This window comes from Madurella fahalii (genome assembly GCF_045866475.1).
Source record: "Madurella fahalii IFM 68171 DNA, scaffold_4, whole genome shotgun sequence".
Taxonomy (NCBI): Eukaryota; Fungi; Ascomycota; class Sordariomycetes; order Sordariales; genus Madurella; species Madurella fahalii.
In genome coordinates, this window is record NW_027263974.1 from 2,299,640 (window position 1) to 2,310,000 (window position 10,361).

General features: G+C 51.9%; 3 protein-coding genes across 3 annotated transcripts; 2 read left to right on the plus strand and 1 right to left on the minus strand.

Annotated features, from left to right (window-relative positions):
• Nucleotides 1–805: 805 nt before the first annotated feature.
• Nucleotides 806–2,113, minus strand: MFIFM68171_07689 (Aspartic peptidase domain-containing protein; the record flags this gene model as incomplete). Its single annotated transcript, XM_071063109.1, has 2 exons — nucleotides 806–1,820; nucleotides 1,893–2,113. 2 exons carry the CDS (start codon nucleotides 2,111–2,113, stop codon nucleotides 806–808), a joined length of 1,236 nt encoding a protein of 411 aa, XP_070919210.1.
• Nucleotides 2,114–3,231: 1,118 nt separating this feature from the next.
• Nucleotides 3,232–4,251, plus strand: SFH5 (Non-classical phosphatidylinositol transfer protein (PITP); the record flags this gene model as incomplete). The annotated part of the gene is made up of 1 exon (XM_071063110.1): nucleotides 3,232–4,251. The coding sequence occupies one exon, from the start codon at nucleotides 3,232–3,234 to the stop codon at nucleotides 4,249–4,251; it is 1,020 nt and encodes a 339-aa protein (XP_070919211.1).
• A 2,027-nt stretch (nucleotides 4,252–6,278) lies between these two features.
• MFIFM68171_07691 (LIP-domain-containing protein) lies at nucleotides 6,279–7,535 on the plus strand (the record flags this gene model as incomplete). Its single annotated transcript, XM_071063111.1, has 1 exon — nucleotides 6,279–7,535. One exon carries the CDS (start codon nucleotides 6,279–6,281, stop codon nucleotides 7,533–7,535), a length of 1,257 nt encoding a protein of 418 aa, XP_070919212.1.
• Between the last annotated feature and the right edge of the window lie 2,826 nt (nucleotides 7,536–10,361).

Genomic DNA, 10,361 nt, shown 5'->3' on the forward strand with positions numbered 1-10,361 from the left:
AGGCGGAGCGGCGGGCTCGGTTTCTTGTTATAACGCTACGAAGTTGAAGTAGGGGTAGGTGGATAGTTTTGAGGTGCGAACAAAGCTACAAACGACAAGCTGGAAGACACACTGTGTGCGACGGATGCCGATGCAATGGTAGAGGAAGTTCGTCCTAGTTTCGACGTAGGCTCGACACGTATGCAACCTTATATTCTCTGCCATCAAGATAATGGCGTTGCTCATATGAGCTGCCACGGTTTGACAGGTGAGAAGACGAGACAACATTGACGTTAAACCCAACACGCTCCAAAGCGCGACGTCTGATCTTGGCTGTATGTGCGGAACGACATTTCTACACATCTGCCAACGCCCGTGAGGCGGTCATATAGCTAGGCGCGGCCAAGCGGCTAGCACACAGGTGTCACGCATGTTGCGATGTTTCACAAGATGGAGGGGCACGTTAAGAGCGCAGGCGACCAATCCTCGCCCCGCGCACCTGTCAGCCGACCGGCCACACAGCTGCCATCCCCACCTCATGACTGCGGCCGTCAATGGTTTGCTATTATGAACGGGAAGGATAAAATGAGAGAAGAGAAACGAAATGAGAGAAAATAGAGAAAATGACTAAAAAGCTAAGCTGTCGTCCTTGAGATACCATTGCTGGATGCCAATTGCGGGGTCAGTCTTGGGCGGCAAAAGATAACGAAAAAGGTGAATCCGTTCCTGATCCAGTCTCTGTCTATGTTACCTGTACTGCCGTATAGGACCTGAAGCCAAAAAAGAGGTCAGGTAGCTCCATTCCCTCTCCTTTCATCTCTCTCCCTCAGCACGACGGACGCGCAAAACCCAGCGTCCCCGTCTCTCCATTCCACACTGTATAGTACGACCTCAACAGCGGAGACCCGATGATCCAGGCCCGGCGACCGTGCAGCGGCTCCCTTGCAGGCCGAACGGGATCCAGGAACACGCCCTGGCAAATGCCGGGCTTCCCAGGATACTCGCCAACGTTAACGAAGCGCTTGTCGATCTTGACCTCGACCTGCTGCCCGGCTGTATCGCCCCCAAACGTAAATGTCACATCCTCCACGACGCTATCCAGGACGTGGCACGGCGCACCCCAAGTACGATCCCCCATGGGCTGGATCTGATTTGACATGAGCGCGTACAGGTCCCGGGTCGTGTCAAAGTCTGGTGTTATGACGACAGCGGCACCCGTGTCTACGAGGGTAACCGAGTTAGACGAGTTCGCTAGCAAGGCGTCGCCAATGCGTGCCGCGTGCACCCCGACAACCCAGCTTGCCCTGCCCTCGGACAGCGGCCAGTCCAGGGGAATCGTCTTGAGAGTACGCGGAATGTACAGAGACCGGTCGGTCCCGCCGAGAGTGAGCCGACCGGCCCGGTCCTTAGTTTCGACGTATGAAAACCCAAACTCTGGCTGGCGAAGCTCCCCGCTACGAACGAGGTTGCCGTATGCAGTTTGGAAATTGGACCAGGGTCCAAACGTGAAGTTGTGGGTTGAACTGAGCCCGAAGATGCCGTCGGCTAGCTGCTCCGCCAGAGGCTGGGAATAGACGTCGCACAAAAGAAACTGCTGCTGGGGGGCATTGCGGTCGACGATGTGCACAGTGTCAGTCACGACCGTGCAGTTCGCCCCTTGGCCGTCGGTAGGCGGCAGAGTGTCGCCGCTGCTGCCAGCGAAAACGCCTTCGAGTCGAATCCCCGGTTGGTTTGAGAAGGTACTGGAATTAGAGGGGTCGAAAAGAGGATGATGTCCGCACATGGTGCAGTTACTGCCGGGAAGGACAAGAAACGGTGCGCCCGTGTCGAATACGACGTTGCTTACCAAGGGGTCAGCGTCGATAAACAAATCCAGTGGTCCGTAAGCACGCTCGCTCGTGTCTTCAACTTACAAGTTTTGAGGGGGGCTGCCAACGGCAACATTGCCGGACCATTGGAGCTCTATGCGGCCTCTTCGCCATACCGTGAGATCAATGTGGACAGGCTCAGAGCTGATGTCGGGTGTTGATATGCCACGTTCCAGGGGTACAGGAATGTTGGCAGTCCTGACACCACGCAGGGCTGATGCGAAGCATAACGCGATGGAAAGGCCGAACGAAACGAACATCTTCATAATGAAATCGCTCTGGGATGAGCAGCAGAGTCAGCTGAAGGTAGGGGACAGGTGGTGTATTTATGAGAGATTGAAGTTGTAACTTTCTATCGACGTTGGAACGCCCGGAAATGAAATGATTTATAACTGTCCGGCCATCAACCAGTTGCCGTGTCTCCCTGATCCCGTTTCCACCCCAAAAACACAATACTCATAGAGATGCGATTTGAACTTCATCCACTTCGGTGCGGCTCGTTTCTGTTGCCTTGCGAACAATGACAACCGCGGATAATGACAATACTAAGCCCCGCCATTGGAATGCAAGGGATTTGGTAGCCCAGCCCCTTCCACAATTCTTAAGGAATTAATAAACCACGCGATGGCTTTTCTTCTGATGGCTTTTCTTCGCGCAAACTACAGCAAAGACAACGACGTGGCTGAAGTCTAGGCACTTTGTAAACCATGTGCATGTTCTTGCCGACGTCGCTTCGCTGCCTTCTTTATTCCCAGGGGCATCGCGCAGGATTGCTTTGAGATACAGACAAGTCACAGGCACAGCGCAGCTCTACTGCTAAAATGGCGGTCACCAGGTGCATCAACATTTCACTCATCGCGGTCCAACCGACTGGCTAATGTCCATCTGTCTCGCCTCGTCAAAATGTCAACATTCCAATGACGGTCAAGGTACCTTATCTAGTCGGAGTCACAGCATTGGAATGCGGGAGACGCTTTCATAGCTCTCAGGGTTGATTAGCTCAATAGCAGGCGACTCGAAATCAATTCTTCCAAGTTAATTAGCGGGTATAGGGGAGGGGTGGATGTTTCATCTCTTAAACCTCCCCGCTGCTGTCAAGCTGTCGGTGATAAAAGATTCGCGTGCTTTGTATGGCGTGGTAAACGCTCGTGGATTTTCCTAATTTAAAACCGGTTCTTCGGAGCTTCGGAGAACCCCGGGTGACACAAGGGAAGTATTGTGGGGTAATCGTAACCGGACTATTCCGGACCCACTTACGTTTCAGGGCCTTGAGCTCCATTTTTGACCGCCGCGGCCAGAACGCGATTTGACACCAGAACATCACTGCCCGAGGTCCACCGACCAAAGACTGTGCACCATTTTGCAGTCCTTGCCCATAAACATGATGAGCGACGCCAATTTCAAGCCCGAGAATGCAGTCGTCCCGGCGGCTAACCCGGAACCCGGGGCATCGGTGGGCGCCGGCGGTTCCGAAAACCCGGCAGCTCCGGAGATGCCTGCGACCAACGAAACAAGCTCGCACCCGACCGAGCCAACGCCGATCGCGCAGCTGTGGAGCCTCGCGCAAGCCGCCGGGCATCCCGAAGTCTGGGGAGTGACACTGGCAGACCCCGAGAGCCACATCCCCACTCGCATCATCCTGCAGAAGTACCTCAACGCCAACGATGGCGACCTTGCCAAAGCCAAAGATCAGATGACAAAGACGCTTCAATGGCGTGCCAAGACGAAACCACTGGAGTTGGCTAAGAAGGTCTTCAGCAAGGCCAAGTTCGAGGGTTTGGGTTTCGTCACCACATATCGAGAAGATGGATCTACCGAGCCGGAGGGCAAGGAGGTGTTCACATGGAACATCTACGGAGGCGTCAAGTCGATCGACGAAACTTTTGGGAAACTCGAAGAGCAAGTGCCCAATTTTTCAGGAGCTAGCTGTGCGTCTGCTTACAATTCTCAAATCAGGTTTCTAGAATGGCGGGTCGCCCTAATGGAACTGGCGCTACAGGAACTGGCGCTTTCCTCAGCAACGAAGCCGATAACGGCCGACTATGATCCCTATAAGATCGTCCAGGTCCATGACTACAAGTCAATCAGCTTTCTACGCCAGTCCCCCTACGTCAAATCGGCTAGCGCCGAGACTATCAAGGTTTTCGCCCAGAACTACCCTGAGCTGCTGAAGGAGAAGTTCTTTGTGAATGTTCCTGCCATCATGGGATTCGTCTACGCGTTCATGAAGCTCTTTGTCGCCCCCAAGACCATCAAAAAATTCCATCCAATGTCTAACGGCGACAACTTGGCATGGGAATTTGGAGAGAGCAAGGTTTCTAGATTGGGCGAGAGATTACCTGCTAACTACGGAGGTAAAGGTGCTGACCTAGTAAAGCAGGGTAAAGGGCCACTACTTGAGTAGAGTTCTAATGTTATTAGAGTAGATAATATCACTTTCTCCTCTCAGAATTTAACTCAATTTACCTACTACTTACTGAAATGGTGCAGAAACACACATCTACACCCACATACCCACCAAAAACAAAGGGGAGGGCAAAGACGGCCAAATGCCAGACAGACAAGATAGACAAGACAGGCCAGGCGACACCACCACAAATCGGGTCCCTGCAGCCTAAACAAGGTCAAAACAACATGTGCAGATAGAGCTCCCTCTGATCAGAGGGAGATCGCTTTGCACGCAAAGAAAGCTCGTCAATTGAGCTTGCAACAAGTGTGAAGAAAAGTACTGAATTGATTGTCCTGTCTAAGGAGCAATGGCCAGGACGACCCTACTTATGGTGCGAAAGAAAAATGGGCCCACGGCAAGTTCCAGCCCCCCCCCCCCGGGGCACCATCCTAGCGACTGTGTTCCTCTGATCAGAGGGACCCTGCCCTCTGGGGACTGTTTTCCCCAACTCATTACTCTACTTTATAGTAAGATAATATATTTTATCTATACTAGATCTACTAGTATTATTATTCTTCCTACACCGCTTTACCCAGGATAGAGTGTGCCGGACCTTCTACTGCTAAATACATAGGAAAAACCGTACCATACAGGCCGAGTGTGTCACGGGCGTGATATAAGCAAGTGGTGCACAGCGTTCAATCACGAAGTGATTGAACTGGCGGATCTTTTGCTCTATTGGCAGAGTGGTTCACTGCGCGCACTCTGTTACAGGGTGGAAAACCTATATCAATAAGTAATAGGAAACAACGATAGTAGATGCTAGTTAGTTATAAAAAAGGAAGGCCATATATAAGGCCCTGAAGACTTCTAGTCTTCGACTTCGGATTCGTCTAAATTGACGAGTTCTTAACGTATTAATATAATTCTTTGTATAACCGAACTACAGTGCGAAAAGTATTAGTAAAAGTGACCGTCTATCCTGGTGGTTTGTCAGGAGAATTCCCCCGTATGGACAGTGTCTCACGCGACTTTATAATCGAATACCGTGTATAGTAGTGTATCTATGCCCTGTCGGGCACATACCCATTCGGAGCAGTCCAGTTTCACCATCACGGACACCAAGATCAGAGGTATCTCAAACCTCCTTTTCCCACCACAACAACAAAAACAAGCCAGTTTTTACCCCCATTCAACAGCTATCGGTAGATGGCAAGATGGGAAGTGGGAAAGAGGAGTTCTACCAGTCCAGTAAGTCTACTAGTAGATATTACGATGGGAAGTGCATGGCTGTTCCTCACCAATCTCCAGCGGAAGAAGGAGTTGGGAAGAGGAATGAGAGATTGTGAATGGCGGCAACCCTGAAAGACGCCCTCGTATTGGATGAAGGTGAAAGACCTGGCTAACAGGGGACGTTCTGGGGTAAATGAGTTACATCCGTCAACGAAGGTATTGAGTGATCTGAAGGTCCAGTGGCCACAGAGGTCGGTACCAGTAGTACCTACTTAAAATGACTTCAAATCACACTCTCAACTGCAACACCTTCGGCTGCCAACGACCCAAATATTACACGAACTTATTTTGCTAATACCATCTGGCCCCATTGCTCTATACCGCGTCTGGGGCCGGGGAGCTCAAGGGCGGACTTAGCTACGTCTTGCACAGTGGAATGACCCTTCCCTTCACCGTCGCCATTCGCACCTACTTCCGTCCCAGACTGAGTTCAGGGAGCCTGATGTAGCCAATGCAACTCTGTGGTTGATGTGCAGTTCTTCTTGTGCTTATGTCAGAACGCACCAACCGTACGTTGGAAAATGAGGGAAACACCTGCAGGGAAAACTTAAGGCACCCCGCAGTTGGTCAAGCTTATGACGCAACGGGCTAATCCCGGTAGTCAGACTGCTGCTGCCAAATTGTAGTAACTGCATCTATGGAATATAGAAGCATAGGTGAGTAGTACCTACGTACGTCACTTACCTAGGAGGTCATTTCATCTTCGCGAGCCGGAAGAAATACTCCTAACTTTTACCAAGGTCGCAAACATGAAGGGCAGCTTCCTCGCCGTGCTCACCTCCCTACTCCTTCCGACAACATGGGCAGCCTCGACCCTACTCCCGCCCTCGCAGGACCCCTTCTACACAGCACCCCCGCACTTAGAGAAGCACGACCCAGGCACAGTGCTCCGCATCCGCACCGCACCCTCCGACACCATTCACAACTGCTCGGCAGCATACCACATCGGCTACCGCACCACCGACACACGCTACTGCCCATCATGGGCCGTGACAACCCTCCTTCTCCCCACGTCGTACAACCCTTCCACGGTCGCGCCCCTCTTGTCGTACCAGATTCCGTACAACAGCCCCGACATCGACGCCAGCCCTAGCTTCGACCAGTCCGCCATAGCCGACCCGGATGGTCCCATATCCACAGCACTGGGCCGCGGCTGGCTCGTCGTCGTGGCTGATTTTGAGGGACCGACAGCTTCGTTCGGCGCTGGGGTGCAGGCCGGACACGCCACGCTGGACTCGGTGCGCGCCGTCCTCTCGCTGTCCCGAAAGAAGGGGCATAACAATAACCTCAACCTGGGCGCGATAAGCCGCTACGCAATGTGGGGTTACTCGGGCGGCAGCGTCGCGACCGAGTGGGCGACCGAGTTGGCGGTGCAGTACGCGCCTGAGTTGGCCTTTGCAGGCGCGGCGATCGGCGGCGTGGTGCCTAATATCACGGGTCCCACGCTGGACGCCATCAACAAGTCGCCGTACGTGGGAGATGTCTTTGCTATCCTAGTGGGCACGGTGAACCAATATCCAGATGCGTACGCTTTTTTGGTCGGCAGCCTGAAGGAGGAGGGGCCGTACAATAGGACGGGCTTCCTGGCTGTGGAGAGAATGACCATCCTCGAGGCCTTTGCGTTCTATGCCGGGCAGGACGTGTGGGAGTACTTTGTGCAAGGCAAGCAAGTCGTGGAGGCGCCCATCATCCGGAAGGTGTTTCAGAGCAATAGCATCATGGGGTACCACGGGGTGCCGCAGATGCCCTTGTTTGTCTACCACGCTGTCGGTGATAAGTTCAGCCCCGTCGCGAAGACCGATGCGTTGGTGGATAGATATTGTGGGATCGGTGCGGCGATTCGATATGAGCGGAATGCCGTAGGTGGCCACCTTGCCGAGGTCGTGAACGGCATGCCGAGGGCCTTTGCATGGCTGGTGGGAGTGCTCGAGGGGACTATGGATCTACCCGAAGGTTGTGACATTCGGACAGTCTCTGTAAACATTACGGATATTGCCGACTTTTAAAGACGAAACAGTAGTACTGACACGGAGCGCTTAACGCGCCGTCTTTAAACAAACCCACTAGCTGCTTGCTGTAGAACTAGTCTTCTAACAGCATACCGCTTTCCATCCAAAGCATTGGGTTCACATTAGACGTTTCCTTATTTGGCTGTAGTAGCCGTTACGAGTGATGCAATGTATGTGAGGAGTGGTAAGAGAAAATATGGAACTTATAAAGTAAGTACCTACTGATATATTTCCCGTTCCTAGTAAAGGAGACCGTATATATGCAGAAGTCGATACCAAAACCGATAGTAGTACCTTGGGCGTACTTTTCGTTATATTTCAAGCTAAATTATACTCACCGTATTTTTTTTTGGTTACGGGGTTTCCGTCGTAATTCCGTAACTAGTGATCTCAAGGACGTCGGTTTTGACGCTGAGATAGGCACTTTATAAACACTGGTATGATCTATGACAAAGTAAGATATCATGAGTTGATTTTTTTCTAAGGTCCTCTAGAGGACAAGTCGGAGGGGTCTTTATAAACATGAGTAGTGACTCCTAAGCTATTGTTACGAGTCAGACGTGCTTGGCACGATGGCACGTGACTTGACTGCCCCGTTGCGCAGAATGACCACTTCGCGGTCATTCTGCACTTAGTTAGAAAATAGACAGACTTAACCACACTTTTGATGCTCATGCTAGAGTTCATGAAGTGTCCGCCACCAGGCAGTCAAGCCTGACCTCCCTGTCGTCTCCGCTAGCGAGTAGCGAGACACTGGTAGCAGCTATCATCCCTGATAGAATATAGGCCCAGACATTGTTATATAGTGCTGGTGTTACGGGGTTTCCGTCGTGGTCCCGTAACTGGTGACCTCAATGGCGTTAGCCTTGACGCTGAGATAGGCACTTCATGAACACTGGCATGATCTATGACAAAGTAAGATATGATGATGGTTGATTGAATGAAGGTCCTCTGAGGACAAATCTGAGGGGTCTTTATAGACGTATGCGATGACCCTTGGGCCGTCATCCCTGACGGGATGTGGGCCTGTTGCAAAGCACGGCACCTCTGAATCTTGGGAAATGACAGTTGAGGATTTTATGTGTGTTTTGTCTTCGTTCTCTCTGTCTCTCTCCATCTGTACTGGAGAGCTTGCTCCTTTTATAGACGAGATACCCGTATAGGATAACGTCTGTTCAGTGGCACAGTCAGCTGCCAGCCTGCTTTAGCTGACTAGAGTACATGGGTTTGACTCCTGCACTAGATCCTGTGATCCTGATCCTTTGGACTAGCACCTAATCCTTTTGACAGGGCCCAGACACTGCTGAGCAGTGCTGGCCTCCACCACGTAACAGCTGGCTTCTACTACGTAACATTTTTAGCTTTTATCCGAGTAGTAGCTCTATAATCCATCGTCTTAATCAACTATCAAATATTATAGCTAATATATATTCCTCATAGAAGCCTAAACTGAGCTCTGCCTGACTATTCTCACCCTCTAGTAGGAGGAATTCTCAATAGTAACCTCAAAATAGTAAAATGTCAGTACTAGTAGGTATATAAAAAGTTACTCCAGGTTAGCCTTTAAAAGACTCCACATACATTCTACGTTCCTAGTCTTAGCACTATATACGAGTGGTATACTTCTGGCTTAGTTAGCGATATTGTGAGGACCGGCTGGGTAGGGTCGGTGGGGGCGCAGGACAGAAGCCCCGAAGCCGTAGCGCCAGCGGGGTCACAAAAAGCAACAACAACGCTAGGCCAGAAGGGCGTGGATATCGCGTTAGAGGAGCGTCAAAGGAGCGCACAAGCAAGGACGATGACGGGGCAGCGAGCGGGGTAAGTGAGCCCAGACGCTGTCATCGTAGGGCATAAAGAGGAGGGTGAAAGACAGGACTTAGGAGAGAGACAGAGTTCAATGAGACTGTGAGGGTCAAGGACCCACGGGTAGTAGGACCAGAGTGTCTGGGTACGAGCAGTGCACGCGCAACGTAGGAGCAGAGTGCTCGTTAGGGGTGGGACGGTGGTCTCATTGAACTCTGTCTCTCTCCTAAGTCCTGTCTTCCACCCCCCTCTTTATGCCCTGCGATGACAGCGTCTGGGCTCACTTACCCCGCTCGCTGCCCCGTCATCGACCTTGCTTGTACGCTCCTTCGACGCTCCTCTGACGCGATATCCTCGCCCTTCTGGCCTAGCGTTGTTGTTGCTTTTGCGACCCCGCCGGCGCTGCGGCTTCGGGGCTTCCGTCCTGCACCCACGCCGACCTTACCCAGCCGGTCCTCACAGAGACCACCATCCCACCCCTAACGAGCACTCTACTCCTACGTTGCGCGTGCACTGCTGAAATGGCGTAGAAACACACATCTACACCCACATACCCACCAAAAACAAGGGGGAGGGCAAAGATGGCCAAATGCCCGACAGACAAGATAGATAAGACAGGCCAGGCGATACCACCACAAATCGGGTCCCTGCAACCTAAACAAGATCAAAATAACATGTGCAGATAGTGCTCCCTCTGATCATAGGGAGATCGCTTTGCACGCAAGGAGAGCTCGTCAATTGAGCTTCCAACAAATGTGAAGAAAGTACTAAATTGATTGTCCTGTCTAAGGAGCAATGGCCAGGACGGTCCTACTTATGGTGCGAAAGAAAAATGGGCCCACAGCAAGTTCTAACCCCCGGGGCACCATCCTAGCAACTGTGTCCCTCTGATCAAAGGGGCCCTGCCCTCTGGGGACTGTTTTTCCCCAACTCACTGCTCGTACCAAGGCACTCTGGTCCTACTACCCTTGGGTCCTTGACCCTCACAGATATTCAGATTAGTATTAGCTTTAAGTAGCT